Source organism: Neodiprion fabricii, chromosome 4 (assembly GCF_021155785.1).
Source record: "Neodiprion fabricii isolate iyNeoFabr1 chromosome 4, iyNeoFabr1.1, whole genome shotgun sequence".
Taxonomy (NCBI): domain Eukaryota; kingdom Metazoa; phylum Arthropoda; class Insecta; order Hymenoptera; family Diprionidae; genus Neodiprion; species Neodiprion fabricii.
Genome location: NC_060242.1, coordinates 24,010,592 through 24,031,741, shown reverse-complemented (window position 1 = coordinate 24,031,741; position 21,150 = coordinate 24,010,592). Strand labels below are relative to the sequence as shown.

General features: G+C 40.7%; 1 protein-coding gene across 5 annotated transcripts; it reads left to right on the top strand.

The window, feature by feature from the left end:
• Positions 1–4,972: 4,972 nt before the first annotated feature.
• On the top strand, positions 4,973–21,140 carry LOC124180811 (solute carrier organic anion transporter family member 74D). 5 transcript variants are annotated; one of them, XR_006870315.1, is made up of 9 exons: positions 4,973–5,130; positions 7,855–8,066; positions 10,117–10,542; positions 11,584–11,822; positions 11,923–12,202; positions 13,112–13,307; positions 13,391–13,995; positions 14,069–14,482; positions 21,125–21,140. XR_006870315.1 is itself a non-coding variant. In XM_046566624.1 (8 exons), the coding sequence occupies exons 2-8, from the start codon at positions 7,880–7,882 to the stop codon at positions 14,266–14,268; spliced, it is 2,133 nt and encodes a 710-aa protein (XP_046422580.1). In that variant the 5' UTR covers positions 4,973–5,130; positions 7,855–7,879; the 3' UTR covers positions 14,269–14,492. The 5 variants fall into 5 exon arrangements, 4 of the variants coding, with proteins under 4 accessions (XP_046422580.1, XP_046422581.1, XP_046422582.1 ...); XM_046566624.1 differs by lacking the exon at positions 21,125–21,140 and having other exon boundaries at positions 14,069–14,492; XM_046566625.1 differs by lacking the exon at positions 21,125–21,140 and having other exon boundaries at positions 7,846–8,066; positions 14,069–14,492.
• Positions 21,141–21,150: the final 10 nt, after the last annotated feature.

The following is a 21,150-nucleotide window of genomic DNA, read 5'->3' as shown; positions in this document are numbered from 1 at the left end:
CGATATAATGCAAGAATTTACTTAAAACTACACGTCACTGGGCGACGCGATCTTACTCAAGTTGCAAATGACACTACGAAAATCATTATTCTGTCAATTAAAAACGAGAGTGAGAACTTTACTGCAATCAAAGTAACGATAGCTCGGTAGATAATACGACGAATTTACCATATATTATAACCGGTACGAAAGATTGACATTCGTTAACAATTTGCAAAATCGGTATTACGGATCGGAGGAATACAAAATACAAAATCATGAGAGAGTGAGAATTTCGGAGAGTTCACGAAATAAAGAAATACACTAAAATACACCGCAGTTCAAAGAATCAAGAATAATACGCAGAACTTAACAAGATACAGAGAAAGAAATAACAGGCAAAAATAATGTAGAATTGCCAATGGCGATAGAAAAAGGTGCGCTGATATTTAGAGGCTGATTCTACGCTCGGTTATACTCCAAGGAACTCGATATACGATACGATAGGCAGAAAATAAATAAAAATATAATACGCAATAACAGAAATAAAATACAAGGCACACTGCTATTACAAATAATTATGAAACGAAAGGTAAAGCCACCAGGGCTCCAAATACGATAGAAACTACAGAAGCGGACTGATAGAAATTCACAAAAAATCAGAAAATTTATAAATACAAGAAAATTAATTATTCGGCAGTTACGAGGTCGCTCAGACACGAAAATAATTAATTACCGAAATCGTGCAGTCACACGGCGGCTTACTGCAACTCTAATCCGTGGACCATGACCCACACGATCAGTCCTTGCCGACAGGAAGGCTGCGTCGATCCTCGGAACGATGGCTTTGTCAATCCGGACGTAGTGGTTTGGGGTCCTCCTTGAGGAGCGGCGCCCTCGGCCGTCGGGAGGATTTTTATCTCCCCGGTTCTAAGACGGTTTTGCACTGCTTGCCCGGTATAGACAAGGTAATAGTAGAAGGGAGGGGTCGTATCCAGTAGATAAAACACAAGAAACAGGTAAAGCAGTGATATTATCAAGTATATTAACAAATCAAATGAATTAATAAGAGCCGGAGGAAAGTTGCGAGAAAGAATTAACAAATGAATAATATGTTGGTGAGATAAGCGAGGGGTAGGTGGATGTTTGCGATACTATGGTTCGAGATAACAATCAGTAAGGTTTCAGGGTAATCAATCGGAATAACATACTTAAATTACGTATTAATAATGCAAGCAAAAACAAAATGATATAGCGGAGCAATAGAAAATCATAGTTAAATATAATGGTTAAAGCGAGATAGCAAAATGAGAAGCACAAAAGTTAGTTGAAATAATGAGAGCGACGAGAATTATAAGGATTCCAAGAATTACAAGAATTATAAGAATTATACGAGGTATAGAGACTGTAACAGTTATCGAATTACCGCAATTATCCGAAATACAATATGTGTGAGAACTATACGAATTATAAGAACTTGAAGGACAAGCCCAGTCAAATCATTATTTAAATTATAGCGGAAAGAGATACACAGATACAAGCAATCAAGTAATCGGGTTGAGAATTATTGTCACAGAAATTAGACAGAATACGTAGTCTCTAGTTTGCGGTATGTGCGATACGAAGAGGGATAACGAACGGAACAGCGAAAGATATTCTTGTTATTAAAAAGAGAATTAACATGCAGCATACGATAGACAGGGAGACTACGGACGACTACGATCGGCGGTATTAGCGAAGAAAATAGTGAAAGAGGTGTTATTCAATACAGCGCAATGCTCCAGAGTCGAAATAACGGCGAAGGAACTCACTAAGGTTAATTAATCAGAGAGAATCGGTAAAGTAACGGTTACTAGTTAACCAGAAGAAACAGAAAGAAACAGTAATACTCGACACTTGATGTGAGGATTTATAAGTTATCAGTTATCGTTTACTGTAGAGAATGAGAAATAATTAAACTCAGAATAAGCTAATTCAAACAAATAAAAACAAGACGAAAAACAACCGTCGGCAAAATTGATACAATAGAACAAAATAAAAAAAAAAAAATTATAACAATAATAATGATCTAAAATATCTCGACTATCAGAGATCGCGTACCTTCACTTCTGAGACTTGCTATTCATATATGGTTTTTTTCATACACGTAATTTAAATTAAAGTTATAACCGTGCATTTCATCGTTAGTCTTCTACTGATTAGAGGTCAAGAAAATTTTAAGCATTTCTGAACTGAATCAAACCTTTTAAACCAGCCGAAAATTTTATTGCATAAATTAATTGGTGATGCGATGAAAAATCGGCGGCTTATTTTCACGCAGACTGTAAATTGAGACTTTGGCGAAGAATGTTCTTCTACGATTTAATTACACTTAGCATAAATTGTGACGACTTTGGAATCGGCCAGACAAGGTCTTTGTCAAAAGAGAAGAAAAATTTATTTCTTTGTACGTGAACAAATCCTCGTGAGTTTCGGCGACATGTAAATATATAGTAAGATATTGATGAGAGCAGGAAGATCAAACGCGAAAATTCCCCCCCCCCCCCCCCCCCTCGAGAATATCCCACAGGTTATATATACGTACCTGTAATTTATTTTTCGATACAAGAAACAATATTCTATTCGTTTTTAAGCTGTGATCGTGAGATTTCTTTCTTATAATGACAAAAAAAAATTCCATCCGATAATGATTCCTTCAACCTTGATTTTACATTAAAACAATCATTACAACATCAATTTATCTGTTCTACTTTGAAAAACTTCTGAAAATTTCAACGAGTTATCAATGCTTGTGACAAAAAAAAAAAAATGCTCAAGCATGTTCGCGGATTCTTGTTATTCACTGATCGTGGAATTTGCAATATTTCCGTTCAATTTTTCGCACACAATACTTGTGACTTCTCCTGCATCGGCAATTCGGTGATAGCGTAAATACAATTGTCCGGAAATGTTTGCGATCCGATAAGGATACGATTATCTCCAACATCTGATCCCTGATATATTGCTGCATTGCCGAGCAGTTTGTCATCGCGTGAAATTTCACGCCATATGGCGCACGGACTTCAAAAAGTCTGATTCATTATTTTTCTCCCGTCGGTCTGTCTGGTCCGACGAACTCTCAGTTCAACGTTTTCTCGATCTAAAGATAATCGTGTGCTTATATATCAACGCAACAGCTCGGCGTCGCGACGCTCAGACTAAATCTTACTTTTCCCTCCGTATAGCGAGAGAACAGCGAACGGAACGTCAGGCCAAAAATAGCAATTTCCTTAGTGAAAAATTTCACCAAGGATATAAGGTGTATGTGTGTTGGTATAAACAGGCGGGAACGAGGATCTTTCGTCAAGTCTTATTAAGATGACGCGTACGACAAAAGATCGAGAATTTCAGAGCTAAGACTTAGGCGGAATGTATTCTCGGAAAAAGGGAAATATAATTTTACACGACGTACTTATACACTGACGAAACGATCGGTGTAATTATTTGTAATTGAATTGAGTAGATTGATTACAAAATTAGATGCGACTTTCAAGGTGCACAAACGAAAGTGTATAATAACAACAAAATTGAGATTGACCATTTTATCGCACTAATGCGATAAAATTTTTCCTCTTTTGCTTTACAATATCAATTCAAATCTGGCAATGAAATACGATTTTGCCATGCGATATGTATTTGGTGTTAGTCTATGGTCAAAAAATTGGAGGGATCCTCGGTATGGAACGCGTTACTAATAGGTATTAAAAAGCCAGTTTCATCATCTGCCGAATCTTTACTTTGAGAAAAATCCAGAGAATAACCAGCTCTTGTTTCATTTCAATTCGCTGCTGTATAAAAGAAATGAATTGGAGCAAATTCGTATAACACAAGTTGGTGTGTCAAGAGTTTGAGAAACGATTTTATAACTGGCATGTCCATAATGGTTGAACTCTGGTATATTTAAACGGATTCTAACGTTTTTCGACTAATTTTGACTCCTATAAAAATCTCCAGCGATCATGTGGACATTTTTTCTTATAAATAGCCACAAAGTTGATTAAAAATACAGATTTGCGTAAGTCTGATAGGACAGATATTCGTCAACAATTATATCGCGCGTTATAACTATACTATACTGTGACGTAACATTTTGTGAATGTCTTTTTAGACAATTTCTGGGGTTCTGGCCAAGAGGTAAACGAGTTCAGAAATATTAGCATCGGATCAAAATCACTAGAGGCTATAATCATTTTGAAATTTCTGATTGTAAAACTTTCTCCATCTGTCGAAATATTAGCTTATGTCATTTGACTTCCCTTTGATTCACTTCTACCACATAGCAATAACGTTGTTCCAATCGCAATTACTATATAATTGACAAAACTATTATGGTTGGAAATTTTTGAACGTCTTTCTCTCTCTTCCCAATTTTTTATTCACGATCAGACAATTTTACGAGTATAATTAATCTACGCGAAACGTCAAACCTCAGTTGCAGATGTTTTTCTCGGATTTGAATAAATGAATACTTTTTCATTAAAATGATGTCCAAAAATAAAAGAAATTAAATTGCATAATAATTATTATGTAGGAAATATATAAAATAAACGATTGTGATCAACTCTAAATTATCGAAAGGAGAATAATAAAAAAAAGAATCGTCCGAATCAAGTATTTCAATGCAAAGCTCAAATCACATAATTTAACGCGACGCATCGCATCTCAAATGAGAAACGGGGTCAACCACCCCTTGACTCCTTGTCCACCCCACCCAGAAAGCGGTCCGAATCGTCGTCTACATTGCCGACAGAGTTTCCAGATTGGATGCGAACCAATAGGCACAATGATCCTAGAAGCGAGGCGTAATTCGCTGGGCTTTCGCGAGATAGAGCCACCGGTGAACGAATCGGACGATTTGGTGGGAAAGTTAAACAGTTTAATTTATTGGAGGGGGAGTATAGATAGAGGTATGACCCTCCCTCCCCCCCCCTCAGTTATACCGCGTTTATTCGTGCAATCAAACTGTGCCAACTGCAAGTGACATTTGGATCGACCGATCCAGCCTCTGCTGCCGAACGCACCTTGTTAGCCAAAAGGAAGGACGCGGGATTCTGCGGTCCTGAATCTATGGAACAAGGAGTGACATCCCCTTGACGAGTTGAGAAAAACGAGGTAAGTCCTGTCGGCCGAAAATTCGAACCGATTTCAGTTTATTACAGCATGAAATCTAAGAGATTAATATCGAGCCTTGGCATCGCGGTGCAGAAAAGATAATCAAAGATGCTTTACCGATTTCCGTGTTTCGAGTACATCGACCTCGACGCGATTTGGATCTTCTACGTCGACGTCTGAGACTCGAAACTGGGAAACGGACACACGACCCAATCGATGATCCGACGCAGGTACATATTTCAGAGTTCGAATTTCGAACTTGTTGAAACCGGTAAAAGGGTCGGGCAGCGTGCCAAGCCTGTGAATTGCCGTTCAGTTCCGAACAGGAGCATGACACTCGAGCTTCCGATTACGCGATTGCGTAACGAACCAACGCCGGCAGGTGTAAAATCCGTGACTCGTCGATTCTCCCACACAGAAAGAAAGGAATATTCGGAACTCTGCATTGCGAAGGTCGGAACGACCAAGAGCCGAAGAGCCGAAGAGCCGAACGATTACGATCGCAATCGCGGATCCGATAACCGGTTTCAACGATAAGATTGAAAAGCAGCGTGTGTGTAATGCTGATAATCCCGGGTGCCGTAAGCCCGTTGAAGAGGGGATTTGTAAGCGGGAAAATTGACGCTGTTGTACCCACGTTATAGACTCGAATGCCTCGGTGAAACGCTTTAAACTAGTCAAGGCCCGAGTCTGTGCGAGGACCGTTTAGGCCGCATAACAGCCTTTATACTACACGGCATTCGTCGGGATGGAGTCGATGTAGGTACCTATTATTGTGTCTGCTTTAGACGACAGCTTCATTTTCTTCTATGTCATTTCGCGTCGGCTTACCTTTTGCCGATTTTCTGACCATCCGCGCGGATAAGTTATCGATGATTATGATTTAGCGCGAGGCGAAGTTGAATCATCCGGTATGAAATAACGAGGTTTGGTTGCAACGTTGAATACGTGAAAATCTGGACTGCCGATGATGAGGAAAGAATGCACTGTTCTGATTTATACCATTGAAGTTATAACGATCCAGGTCACTGCTATGATTACGAAGAACAAACATTCGATAAAAAATATAATGTGCAGTATCACTGTGACATGCTATATTTGTTTTCTTTACGCGATAGTTTTGTTCTTTTTTGTTATTGTAATGATCCTCCCCCCTCTTAAGCTTGAAGAACAGGTCAACAATTGTACACTTCGAAAAAAATATTTATTCCAATCTACCAAATTTTAGTTTCACCGGTCACGTTGCCGTTAAACGAGTGTTTTTGTCGATTGAATTCGTGGGATTGTTCCAATTGCATACATATGCACAAATAAAGTAATAATTAAAACGACGAAGAACATTGTCATGCGGCCATGTGATGTATGAGAATTCTCCATTCAACTGCTACATTATTTTTCCAGTTGTTACATCTGAACATTTTTAATCCCTGAGTTAAACGTGCCAATCCACCGAGTGTAAGTTAACTTTGAATTTGATCCGAGTGCCTTGAAACAGGCCACAAATGTTCTTTACGTATGGTCAATGCATTAATGAAGTTTGAGAAAAAACATTGGAGCTAATCGATCCTCACAGAATTGTGACAAAATTAACGTCACTGAATATGCCGCCGGCATTGCCGGACATAATCCTAGCCAGAGCTTGCAAGTAGGTGAAACAACCAATTCGCGTAATAAATCGAAATTAACAACGAAATTACAACATGTTGAGACGTCAATTGTTCACTAGAATGTAGAGCTACTTGTTGTTATAATAAAATGTTCAAGCTGCCTGCTTTTGTTCCACAGAATGTCCGCTCCAAATCTGCTCGAAACCGTATTTAATCTGACGTCTAAGACTTGGATGAACAATCATCCGCAGTTTGATAGAGTATATTTACTTGGTATCTTCTCACTTAGCTATTTGCTAATCTAAACAATGAGCTTGTAGTTTTGCTTGAAACCGTATTTAATCTGACGTCTAAGACTTGTATGAACAATCACCCGCAGTTTGATAGAGTATATTTACTTGGTACCTTTTCACTTAGCTATTTGCTAATCTAAACAATGAGCTTGTAGTTTTGTTCATCTTTTATTTTTAACAAACTCAATTTCCCATCCATCGTTCACCTATTGAAAGGTGCAATTAATCTTGACCTTTAAAAGCTCCCTGTAATCGTCTCGATATATAAATGATCATTAACGCGACAAGACTACTGATGAAGGGTAGTCTGGTAAAAATTATCACCCACTATGACCAAAATATTGCGTCAATTATAAACAGCATCGTGCCGAATCAACGAATCTTTGCGAGGATTACCAACAAACCACGAATCACACTGTTCATGACTCATCTTCGAGCACGATCGAAAATGCTGATTGTGAGTGAAACAAAATATTAAATATAACAAAATATTTGAAGAACGTATTACAAGGAGGACTTAGGCGATGGTGAGTCGTCAAAAAGGTCGGATAACCGATTTAGTCAGGCCTGAACGTAGTTATCTTCGGATTTTACAGGCATTCTGATTGGCGCTACACAAACCTTTTGACCATAACTGTATTGTGACAGCGTTTTGTATCCAGTGAAGATCAGAATACGCTGGAGTCTAAATAGTTGCCGGCAACTGCAGGGTCGATAACCCGACACATTCGATCGGAGACGTAAAGCTGTTACGTAACGTTCAGAATCTTGCCATTTCGTTTTGAGTGCGGTAACTTTGAGTAATTTTATTTCGGTCTGCACAGATCGGTGTGGTCGCAGTGATCAATTATGGCCGGGGAACGTGACTGCGGAGTCTTCGGATTCTACCCCCGATGGCTCAGGGGGAAAGCGAACTTCAAGTCCTTCATGGCCGTCTATTCGCTTCTTGGCACCGTGCAAGCGATGTCCTTCATCTACATCACCGTCACTCTAACCACTCTTGAGAAAAGGTTCAAAATTCCCAGTCGCACTACAGGTGAGATATTCCTAATTTCTGTCCACTACTTTGGGGGTGTTTTTTAATAAGTGGAGCGTTCCGAGTGATTCATTGATTCAGTCGCAGTAAAATCAGTTTTATAAATGATTGTGTAAGCCACCGTTTTCGATTGGATTAATTTGGTTTGTAATTTAAATTTCCATCTTGTTTATCTTCATAGATGATCGTCACGTTTCGTGATAAATTAAAATAGTAGTAAAAAGACTGAAATCTTCCGAAATTTTTTTTTTGCATTGCGTTGAAATATACAATTAACACGATGTGGTTGTACCGGTTATTACCAGGTGTAGAAGTTTCAGCTCTGTTTCGCTTTGCAAACAGCGTAAACTAGTACAGAAAAATTCGATTGATACGATCTTATTAAAACAAATGTATTTCTGGTACTCGAAAAATTCCACACCCGAGATTGATCAATAGACACGAGCCAATCTAGAATCTAGCTGCTGAAAATACAGTACATGAAAATATACAGGAACTTTATCATTCGCGAGTATTGCTCATAGATTAGATAGTCATTGTATGAATGCGACGCCATAGAGTGTCTGTGTATATGCGCCATTTCCACACATAATTGCGGAGAGATATGACATAATTTGATGATCAAATGAGAAAGAAAGTTCAAGACTAAAATAATGCGTTGATGAGTTAAAAATCTAAATTTATTAATATTTAACCAAAAAAATAGCGAAGCTTCCCTTCGAAGTAAAAACTTTGGTTTTATAATAATAGTATCAAAAGTTATTCACAAAACAACGATTAGATTCTGTATTGATCAGTCTCAATCCGTATATTGTACATGTATATGATATTCGGACAGGAACTGATAATGTGAAAACAGAGCACTTGTTTGGGTATGGATTTTTTCGTCTAAATGCAAGTCACGGATAGCAAGCATTACACAAAAGTACATCCGAAGAGGCGCGTAATAGCCATTGTTTTTCACCTCTCGTTCAAACAAGTCGACTTGTTTATTCAACTAAGCCCAATCCCGTTACGCAATTCAACAATGATCATGGTAATAGGAAATCACAATCAGTGAACGCAAAAAGCGCATTGTAAACGCGAAAAATATCGCAAACAACAATTCGCGATGTAGAACAAGCCCAGTTCGTGCATGTAGCCCGTACGTCAGAGCCTCTATTCATCGCTCCTTCATATCGTCAGCAATTTATCCGTTTTCGAAACCAGTACGAAAGTTATACGTAAGAAACATTGTCGCAGATAAGTAATCGTCACAAGTGGATGTTGCTATTAACAACCGAATGGCATATGTTTCGGTATAGTTCCGATCACCTCGCATTGCACTTTATATATATTCACCTGCGAAAAATGGATCGATCACGCGTATAGCAAGAGGAAGGGAACAACAAAGAAAAGAAACGATACGTGCCGTGGTCCACTTTGAAATGTTGACTGTTGGCCGACATTGCGCAGTAATCGAAACCGATAATGAAATATCATCTGGTCTGGAAGTATTCGAGATTTTTCAGGGATCCGTCAATGCGAAACCTAGCGAAGTCACTTAACCAATGAAAACAAGTTAAAACCGCAGCCGCGCACTATGCGGTTCATTTTTCTCCACCGCAAGTGTAAATATATATATATCAGATACCAATACGCGGTCGGATAAACATCGTACCTTGGGATAAATACTTGGTCTGAAAAGTGTTTGGGAATCATTGTGTGTGCAGTGTACAAATATCTACAGCACAGACGCTCGTTACCAACACTAATTAAATCAGCAGGTGGTAGCAGTATGTACGCTAGTCCGAAGATATCTTATCAGAGTCAACTATCGGCTTCCAAGAAAATGACTTCTGAGTAAATTTGAATCGTTGTTTACTGCGTAATTGAAAATACGATGTCTATAAAATTCTCGATGCTTGTCGTCTTTCGTTTTTTCTTTTATCTGTCTGCTGACGGAAAATCTCCTCCATACCCAGTAACCTTACAATATCGTTGCGAAGTCTCTACGCCAGTCGCGACTAGTTCGACCTCGATACGTTTTCAACATCATAATGAATTTCAGGTATCATGCTCTCCGGAAACGAGGTATCCCAGGTCCTCTCCATCGTCCTGATCTACTACGGAGGGTCCGGCCATCGTCCAAGGTGGATAGCAGTCGGTGTCGCCCTCAGCGCGTTGTCCTGCTTGGTCCTGGCTCTGCCGCACTTCATATATGGGCCAGGAAAGGACGCGCTGGCTCTGACCAAGGAGTACCTGGACCACAAGGTGCTGAACACCTCCTCAAATCCCACGGAGGTGTTCGTTTGCTCGAGGACGACGGGGACGGAAATCTGCGACGAGGACTCTCTCTTGGACGTCAGCCTGCTGCCCAGGGTCCTGATCTTCCTGTCTCAGTTCATCCTTGGCATCGGCACCACGCTCTATTACGGCCTGGGTCAGACCTATATGGACGACAATACGAAGAAGAAGAACACTCCGATGCTACTGGGTAAGGATCGTGCCGTCGCCAATTAGAGGAGCAGTTACAGCTCACAGACCTTGCGGGCGAAGGTTGGATGTGTTTTTGAAAGAAGCACCCGAGAGAGCACAAGATTAAAGGTTGTCAACATGATGTCTGAACGATGGATTATGAGCCGTATTTTGAAGTCTGACGTCGCCAAAGACATCTTTTCGACATAAAGATGTCTGTTCGAGGTCAAAGAATGGGTGAAAAGAAATCTTATCATCAGTTTCAAGACTTTCTGTTTTGTCTTGTCCGTATCTTGACTTGCTGTTTTTTCAAATCCTTATCGATTATTACTGATATACGTTATATGTGTAATATGTATCTTCTTGAAGAGCGGTAATTATTTTTCTTGAATGAATTATACACACGATATCCTATCTTCGATACTCCTGCATATTAAATGAAAGCCGGTGATCGTACCAACACGTGGCGAGGGCGTGTGAGATAGGTGTTACCTTGGCAAGTAGATCATTAGGTATATAATAAGTACATGGACGCTCATACTTGACGAGATCGGTATCAGGTGGTTGGCTGATTTCAATTGGGTCGTCTGCCGAGGTTCGGCCTGATTACACAAAAGTATTAAATCTTATGGATCTGAACCGCGAAAATCATTCAAATTTGTTGCGTCACTTCTCTGGTGAAAGATAAACGCTTATCACGTAGATAACCTTTTGCTAATATCCGAATAATCGTTAACCTTTGGCTTGTATTTCGATAATTAAGAGTTTCGCGTAATTAAACGTAAACCATTGAAGTTTTTTTCCTTTACGTGGTAACGTAAGTTATAAAGTTCGTCTTATGAAGTTCAGACTATCATTTCTCTATGGCTGAAGTTACTATATTTTACAGCAGCATTTCTGTAAATATTCTGAAGTCAATTATACGATCGACTTACCGTCGTCAAACACACTTTAATTTGACATCCCCTCGGGGAACTACGTACATTTTATAATTTCGTTAATTAGAATGTTCAATAGATGTTTGATTTCAGTTGTAACAGGAATCATTTTTATTCACCAGGATTAGCGTTTGGTTTGAGAACGCTGGGGCCGGTAGCCGGGTTCTTGCTTAGCTATCTTTGCCTGAGACTGTACATTGACCCATCCCTGCACCCTGTTATAACACCAAGCGATCCAAGATGGTTAGGAGCTTGGTGGCTGGGTTGGATCATCCTCGGCGTCACGATGGGAACGTTCGCCATTCTGGTAGCGCTCTTCCCCAAGGAACTGCCAAAGCGGGAAGAAAACGTTTCCACCAAGGTGCGTGGAAGAGTTGATGTCGTTAATATCATGTCGTGATTTTTGTGTGGAAAATATTAAAGATATTTCACACTGATCTTTAACTTTCGTATGATAACAGGATGGCGAAATTCCGCTGAAACTGGATTTGTCAAGCGATATCAAAGCTCCGCCACAGTCGCAAGATGCGAATAAACCCGAAGAGTGCAAACCGGATCGAGTTGTCGCGATGAAAAATTTTCCCAAGGCCTTGAAGAGACTGCTTACGAACAAACTTGTATGTTTCAACAATATCAGCGCGGTCTTTTACATTCTTGGAGCATCGGGTTACATCACTTTTTACTCGAAATACATGGAGATTCAGTATGGAACATCCGCTGGTGGTGGCACAGTTCTTGCAGGTGACCTAGTACTTCAATTATCGTATAATCATGTACATACTTAAGGCAATCACTCGAAAGCAATGAGTTCTATGCCTGAAAAATCCTTAACTTTGTTACACTTGTGTGACAATAACGTGAAACGACAGCAAATTGTTGTTTCCTCTGTACGTGCAGGAAAGTCATCGGAAAGCTGTTTATCATAACGAGGGGTCACTTTGAAAAAAACTACGGCATTGCGACTCAAAAATTGTAATTTTACGTATCACGTTCGTTCATCAAAGATCTCGCAGGTATGTGAGAAAATTCACGAAATCTCACACACTTGATGAGGTGTCCTGGAATTTTGCAGACTTCATCTAAAATTTAGAAGATATAATATTCTATGAGATTCTATCGGGTTTCACAATATTTTGCGTGAGACTTAATAGAATTTCCGGAACTTTTAACAGTTCCGAAGCGTTTTATGAGGCTTGGCAAGGACTTGACGTGCTTTCACAGACTTTCATGGAAAATGATGGTTTTGTGTAGATTTTGTGACACTCAAATGATTCCATGGAATTTCGTAAAGCTTCGTAAGGTTTTCCAGATTTCATTCTCCACATCATAGAGACCATGTCTATAACCAATACGCGTTAACAACCATGCTTATTCGTTGTGTAGATATACATTCTGACTGTTTGTGACTTTGATCATATTCTTGTCTCACAAGTGACACTGAAATCGTTTTCAGCATCGTATGTAACAACAATAGGAACAAAATGAATGGGAACCACATAAATACGAACTTTCTTTTCTATACGGCATGCGTTTGACAGACAATCTTCGAGGACACGAATGATCGCGATAGAGAAAATACGCGTAACTTCAGCCTACGAATTCCTATCCAATTATAAAATTGATGAGGACGTCTCTTCTCTTCTGTTTCAGGACCATTATCTTTGTGCGGAATGGTGATAGGTTTCGTGGGCTCGGGAATAGTGATCAGTAAGTACAAGCCAGGTCCTAGGCTCCTTCTCGGCTGGAACGTGATAGTGGGTTGTTGCTACCTGGCCGGAATGGTGACATACTCCTTCCTGGGGTGTCCCGACTCTGGCGTACAAGGAGTAGACATGGAAACCTCAACGTAAGCCATGAATAGATTAGGGCGTCTCTCAAGATGCGAACTTTGACCGGTCGCCGAACCTGAGTGTTCAATTCTCTTCGCAGGTTAAACCTGACTGCACCATGCAACCAGGACTGCACCTGCGAAGGTATCAAGTACTCCCCGGTCTGTCACGTACCTAGCGGAACAACCTTCTTCTCGGCGTGTCACGCCGGGTGCAAGACGATGCTGAACAAAAATGAGTTCGGTGATTGTTCATGCGCAATTGGATTAGGCAGTTTGGAATACGAGGGCCAAACTCCTTCAGCTCCCACGCCAGTTCTGCCGGAAAGCCAAGCACAGTCGAATCAGTCGTCCTCGACGATTGATACCGACAAAGTGGTCAAGGCTGGACCTTGTCCGAGAAATTGTGACGGGCCATACACGTGGTTCGTTGTGATAACTTGCCTGATGCAGGTAATCGGCTGCTCGGGCAAGATAGGGAATGTCCTGGTGAATTACAGGGCTGTGGAGAAGGAGGACAAGAGCATCGCCCAGGGATTCTCCCTCATGCTTATATCCCTCTTCGCTCTCATACCCGGGCCCATTATATACGGCACGGTTATCGACTCGACGTGTCTTATTTGGAATGATTCCTGCGGGGAAAGGGGGAACTGCTGGTTCTATCACAAGGACGACTTCCGTTACCTGTTGAACGTCTCCGCGATTGGTGAGTGACTTTACGAGTCGACGCGGTTTCGACGATACGGCAGTAGTCATTTTTAATCCAACCACTGTTCCAGGCTTCATCGTGATAGGCATCGCCTTCGACAGCGCCGTTTGGTATCTGGCCAAAAATCTAGATTTGTACGGGTCGGATGAGGTGGACCAGCGGCGGGAGTTCGTCAAGGGTGAAAGTCCTGCGCTACCGGTTGGTAAGAGCGACGCCGATAGGAACCAAACGGTTAGTTCAAATCAGAACTCGGGGCAAAACGTGACGTAAACACTGCATTTCTCGATTCGAGCAGCGACTGAGCAAATTACGATAAATAAATTACACTGCACTACTAACAAAAATAATCGCTGAGGTTTCGAGGTCACTCGTTGCAGGCCGACTGCAGGTGACGTACGTCGCGGTGCACTCTCATTATAGGTAACGAAGCTTACACGAATATTATAGGTACTGTATAATATGTGAAGGAGACACACAATCTTTTGTAAATAAAAGTTACTGAATATTTTTCATAATTTACCAATCGTAATTTATTTTTTATTCTCTCGGCTCTTAGTCCGCGCTCTCATTACGAGGGTAGTTTTTCATCGAGAAAAACGTCGGGAACCCTTTCTTTAATTTTAAATTCGGCAGTTTATACCACTGTGCTTGATGCGGAAGTGAAACAAGAAGTAGAAGAAGAAGAAAAAGGAGAAGAAGAAGAGAAAAACCGACTTAATATATAAACCGCTTTTTTACATGAAAAAATGCTCAATGATCCTTCGCAAACGAAGAGTAATTCCCACAAAGCGGTCGTCTGAATAAAAGTATATACATATATAAATTGTTTTAGCATCCCTTCTCGGTTAGGCAGGGTAGGTTCGACGAGAAAGGGGATGCGGGCTGAGAAGAAGAACCGTCGCTTCACGGTCTTAGGCGATTCGTCCGTCTGTCCGTGAAGATCGCGTCAGTCGTAACGGGGAAAAAAGGGGTGGAGGTTATACACGCCGTACGGAGTTTTTGTTTGAGAGCCTTTTAATTTTTAAGCCTCCTAGATTTCGTCTCTAATGAATTCAGCGCCCCCAACTTGCGTCGCGGCGCCTGCGTATCGATCGGCAAGGTCCGTCAGCGATATGGAGATGCGCTCCGGCCCGGTATTAATGGATTAACTGTCACTCGAGCGGAGGGTTCATCGCACCCCCGCCTCCGATGACGAACATCTGAGGAAAGACTCCGCGTTCGGAGTCGCGAATTTTCACCGTCTTGACGGTGGTTGTACGACGACGCATTGCGGATGACCCTGACCCATCTTTCATACAGAACTCATCAGCCTCTTCTAAGCCCAAGTACAGTCGGCACTAAATCTTAACAACGGCCATTTTATCCCCGGCAACGTGCCTAAGCAACGTTGCTGTGTCATCTCGCGCGATGCAGGCAACATCTCAGAGGTATCGGCTACTCAACGAGTCGCATGACGGCGAACGAACTCCAGGACATTGTCATCGTGCTCTAGGAAAAAGGCGTTTCACGGTTAGCCGTGTAATCACCGTCGTTTGAGATCGCGTTGAATTATTTATGGCATTTCACGTGGAATGATTAAAATTCGTCTCCCCCCCCTCCCTCCCCTTTCCCGTCCCCCATACCTCCCCCTCCCCCTATCCCCCCACTCACAAACCGCGCGCGAAGGCGTCAAGACGCTAAATGGTCCAGTCCAGTAATCATGAGTCTAATCTAACTCGTCCGGCCTGGCCTCGACTCTGAATGCTGTAATTTACTTGATTCACTTGGCAATTGGGTTGCAACATTCAATTTACATTTTTGGCTATCATTTTACGCGCGGACCTCTCAATCTTTCGAAAACGAGTTCCTGCGAAACGGCGGACTGGGATTTACCGAAAATTGTCAAGTAATGGGAAAGAAACGGTAGACAAGGAATTTCTGCAAACATTTACGCAATAGAAGTAGGTACCCTTGTCCATTGGTATCCGTGGGAAATTCAAACTGTTTTAGAAAAATTAGAAATCTTATATTACTTTCAAGAAAACATGAAAGCTCCTTCGAATTGGATAAAGTTACTTTGGTTGAACAAAGCTAAAACTTTTTTACCTAATGGAAGGATTTATCGGATTTGAGACAGTGTTATTCTTTGTCAATCCGCACCGTAAAATCTTGAAATCATCATCAAAGAGGAGGAAATGTTGTTTAATAAAGAAGAAAAAAAAAATCCAGACGAAGCTTGAAAGTCGGCTGGACAATTGATACGTATCTTTGGTATCCAGTTCATTTTTTTTTTTTTGTATACCTTTTACTTATACCGATAGCGCAGTGTACTGGAACGATATTCGGAATAAGTGAGACGAAAATTTCCGGTGCTTGTAAAATATTCAACGACAAACCTTGCGGCGGCGCCTGTAATGTATCCTGTGGAATGCATGCATTTTCTGCCTTTGCGGAGCACCTGTGGTAGCCACACTCGATTGGCTTAAACTGCATTCGGCGGATCATGAAAATAGGCTGACGATAAAGTTGCCTCGGTATGTGCATTAATCCGTAAACTGATGTCCGTGACGATTCGCGTGTACACCAAGTAAACAATTTAGTTAAGAAGTCACATAGTCACAGTCACAGGCAATGATACACCGGAACACGGATTAAGCAATGATTATTGATGCCCTGATTTAGTATTTGGGATAATTTATGAAAAGTTGTCACGAATTCTCGGGAATTGAATATAAATTTTGAGCTGTTGCGTGATCGAGTCCTCCACAAATTTCCTCATCGCGATAGTCTTATCGTTTGTTATTTAAAATAAGGAAAGTTTTATGTCATATACACATGTTCAATGGCGTTTTACTGGGAGATAAAAAATCGTTTTTCTCGACTATGTGTAATCGGCTGCAAACAGTGATTTACGCTGTACATTTGCTGCACAAATTGCGATCTATTCGCAATACTATAGTATCACTTTTCGATAAGATTAGCGACAGGGGCATCAAACTTAACAAGGATGAATTTTATCTGTGATTTCTTCTGTTGAGTTGCAATCTCTCGGGCTTCGTTCGGTAAGATTGTCTCACGCTCACGTGAAAAAGGGTGAACCATGCAAACTACAGAATATTCCCATTAATTATATTAAGAAATGTTTCTGATCACCGGGCAACGACATTATCGATGCATTGAGATTCCTTTTCTGTTAAGCATTAACAATAGAGACATTTCAGATGCATAAAAAACAGAACATTCTAAGCCTTCAAATTGAATTGTCTTATAATTTTACTGAACAATTGTGAAAATGACACACAAAGTATTTGCAAGAAGTATTTCCAAGGGATATTGTCTTCGGCATTTCTAGAACGTATCGAATCATGAACTAAGTAGCCGAAGTACAATCGATCAAAATAACTGTTACAATAAAAATGCAGCAGTTATCGCAATTTATTGTTTGCTCCGGGTGCAATCACACTAAAGTATACCTTCGATAAGCACTAAATTTCAACAATTGATAACGATCATTGGCAGCAGCGACTGAACAAATGAAGATGATAAGAGAAAATAGTCAGGATGATTGGCAAGAAGAAGAAAATTTTTCACTCGCTACTCGTCTCATCAGATCGCGAGTTATCACAAGTTTCTTCCATTTTGTCAACGCACGTATCGATTTCTTTATTTCTCCTGTAATTATTTGGATAGCTGCAGATATTTCAGTATCAGGTACAACTACTACAGGTACTACAGGTTTGTCGTAATGATTTCCATATGCGCATAATAATTGTGCTTGCATCTACTTGTGTAGAAAGCGCTTAGAGGTAAGAAATCCATGAACAGCAGCTGACACCACTTTTGTCGATAAATAGTATCGAGGCTTAGTCTCATTGATTTGATGCAACAACAAAACGGGTTTGCCACGTGTAACTCCAATGTTGTCTCTAACGATTACAGTATTAACGCCCGTGTTATTACTTCAAACAATTATACAGATACCGACGCGATCGAATATCCTATACTCGCTTCTCCTCAATCGTTCTTCTACGGAGTAAAATAGAGGGTTGAAAAAGTCGTTTGAAGCTAAAAATCCACTTTGAGCACACTCCTATCGAAGATTTTCAGACGCATCGATAGTGGTTGCTGTAAAATTTTCGTGGATATATCGACAGTTGAAAAGGTTCCCGTTCCCTAATCAGGATATTTTAACGGGACCCTTCGCACATAACTTCTCGTCACGTTTTACAGTTTGTCATGGCAGATGATGGTCACTAACGTGGGAATCAAGGAATTATCAGGGTGATCTCCAAACGTATCATTCAGTTAGGTGTTTCGTATTTGACGTTGAGGGTGGAAGAGGGGCAAAGCAGCTATCGCTTGGTCAAAGGTTCAGGACTCTTTGAATTTGGATAAAGATATTCCACTGAAGTCGATTAAGTCACTGCTGAGAGGATGAAGCTGTGACAGGTAAAGGATTCAATGATGCGATCAATTGTAGGTGACTGGATATCATGAATTTTATTGCGAGTGTACGACGCGTTCGCGTAGTGGGGAAAATTTTGAACATGATTCATGAACATTGAGTAGACCGGAATTTTACTTATCTCGGTTTGAGTGTTTCCACACACCTTGATTAGCCCTAGCATCTAGTTTTCAGCGACCTTCCTAACGCATTAAATCACAAGCTGCGTTTAGCGCGCTCAATTGCACCATCCTATTTATTTTTGAACCAAGGTAAGCACATCGCACTTTACTGACAGCGGCTTGGGTGGATTAAGAGTTATTCGTATAACGCGTTACTTTCTCGGGTCGGTCAAGTTTACTCTCTTTTCAGCAGTGGAATTTTTCTAATCCATTTTCTATGAAAATCTTTGAAACATATTCGACGTTTTGAATTTTCGAAGGTACTATCATAGCTCACCCGAACGTGATGAAAGGTGATGTATCATTTCCCATCCAATGCTTCCTTTTTTCACACCCTTCTCTTGCCTCCAAAACGTTGTCTTAATCTTATCAACGAATTTTTTTCTTATTCGTTATTTATTTGTGACTTCTCGTAAAATGCAGGTTTTGTAATTTTTCAAATTCTGCACCAGTTAATGATAGTCGTATTGATATTCAGGGTGGGATTCATTTCTCTCCTATTTATTTAATCAAATTCCACAAATTTAATTTGTTTATAGAAGTAAAATTTATGGCTTCCATGCTCTCACCGATATAGTTAACTTGTTTGCAGAACTTAGTTGTGAACGAAAAGTGTCATAAAATTCCAAAACCGATTAATATTAAGGCTCATAATTGCGTCCAACACTTTTGATGTGCGTAACTTTTGACTCTCGCGACTTGTCCAGTTATATTTCGCAGCAAAAACATTTTCCCTGCACTTGAGCATTTAAGTTTTCGATGGTGTTTTAAATCCATGTGATTGTACACATGAAACTGTATTTCCGATCTAAAAATATCAGTGTCACAATGTTTGAAAATAAAAATGGAAGATCAAATTCACTGTTTAGTCACATCACTTTTTTCACCACAAATTAAATTGGTTTTCGAATTTTTATAACCACTTTTCTCCAAAACCAGTATTTTTTAATAACCTTACCAAATTAAAACAAGTATTAGAGTCATTAAAATTATGTCTATTAAAAAGTTCTTTTCAGAACTACATAAATTAAATACAAGAGTTTATAGTTTGAAAATTGGTATCAAAACTATGATTATCCTACTCAGAATTTTGTGCAATGGTCTCTGTGAACGACGAGGTTTGAAAAAAAGAAACAAAAGCGAGTGATTGTTTTAGACTGAGGGCAATATGTATAAAAAAAAACTGGATCGAATCTGAGACGGCGAGAGTCAGAAGCTGATCGAGGTTAATCCAGGTATTCGAACATATTATCTCGAGGCGCAAAAAATATTATGGCGACAATGTGGCGATGGTCCAGGTCAGGATAATTATTCAAAAGTGACGTTTTGACGGCAAGGAATACAGTCGGATATACAACATTTTGGTATAATAAAGTATAAAAAACAGCCAAATGTCAAGGATGTCTAGAATTACACATTTTTGGCGTCACTTTCAGTTACTACGAAGTTGATGCTCGGCCTAATGAAAAATGAAATTTCAGCAATTAGTAAATCGCTATTAGCGAGGACCGCTCGGCGAGCATGCACGGTGGGCAATACGCCGATTAAGTAAGACAGCAATATAGGAGGAAGAGTTTCAAGCGTACATACACGAGAGTACGTAAGTCTGCTCTATTAAGCCATAATGGACGCACAATGTGAGCAGCAAGTTCGCTCTGGAGTAAGCTATCTGACAAGACGCGGGCATCCTCATGCCGATATACGCTTGTGGTCCGATCTCTGAAGTCTCGGCGAGTGAGAACCTTCGAGCATCTCTCGGGAAATCCCATCGCGGGGATTTTCCCCATTTTTCCATTGCAGCGAATGGACTCGACAAGTGGAAACTTCTGCTCAAACCCCGGCGAGACGTTGCACCAATTGCTGCTGATTTTTATGGCGGCATGAGCCGGTGATGAAAAAATGAAAAATAGAGGAAGCCTCGCAAAACTCCGTGCAGACTTCGTGGCAAAAGGACCGGCCGTTTGCTCTTGTCGGTTTGAATCTTGCAAGGGAATATTACGGTGGTGGTGGGGGGGGCTACGGCCGGCACGGCAAGGTGGTGACTGACTAGATACGTTTGATAAGAGCAGGACGGACGGACGGACAAACGTCTTGCGAGATACGCACACGGAGATCCAGCCGCTGGATGTGTTTGATTCGCGAGGTGGGGGTGGCGGAGTTCCTAGATCCTCAATACGTCTCAACAGCCGAAGGATCTCGCCCTCAGTCGGGATAGAATATCAGCACTTTTCGGATGCGGATTCATTAAGAGCGGCTCGATCGGCGTTTAGGTCTAATTAGGGCTGCGCGTCTCTCCGGACGACGTTGCAAGTTCGCGTTAGTCACTCGGTTAATTTGCTACATTTAGTTTAGAGCCTCTAACGGTGGGTGGCAGTGATCGTGTTCCTTGGAACATCATGCGCATACCCGCGAGCAGACCGGGACTGTGCGGCTATAGCGAGCATGAAGCAGCGTAAATAAACGATAAAGAAGACTTTATTATTTATAATCTCTCTTGTCAGTTGTTAGAGAAACGGTATAGCGGCAGAGCGTCTTTCGTTCTCGAGT

Excerpts from the sequence above, each read along its gene's own strand:
- LOC124180811 (XM_046566624.1), top strand. The coding sequence starts at position 7,880 with ATGGCCGGGGAACGTGACTGCGGAGTCTTCGGATTCTACCCCCGATGG. Across the intron at positions 13,308-13,390 it reads GTAGACATGGAAACCTCAAC|GTTAAACCTGACTGCACCAT; the intron begins GTAAGCCATGAA and ends TTCTCTTCGCAG. Across the intron at positions 13,996-14,068 it reads GTTGAACGTCTCCGCGATTG|GCTTCATCGTGATAGGCATC; the intron begins GTGAGTGACTTT and ends CCACTGTTCCAG.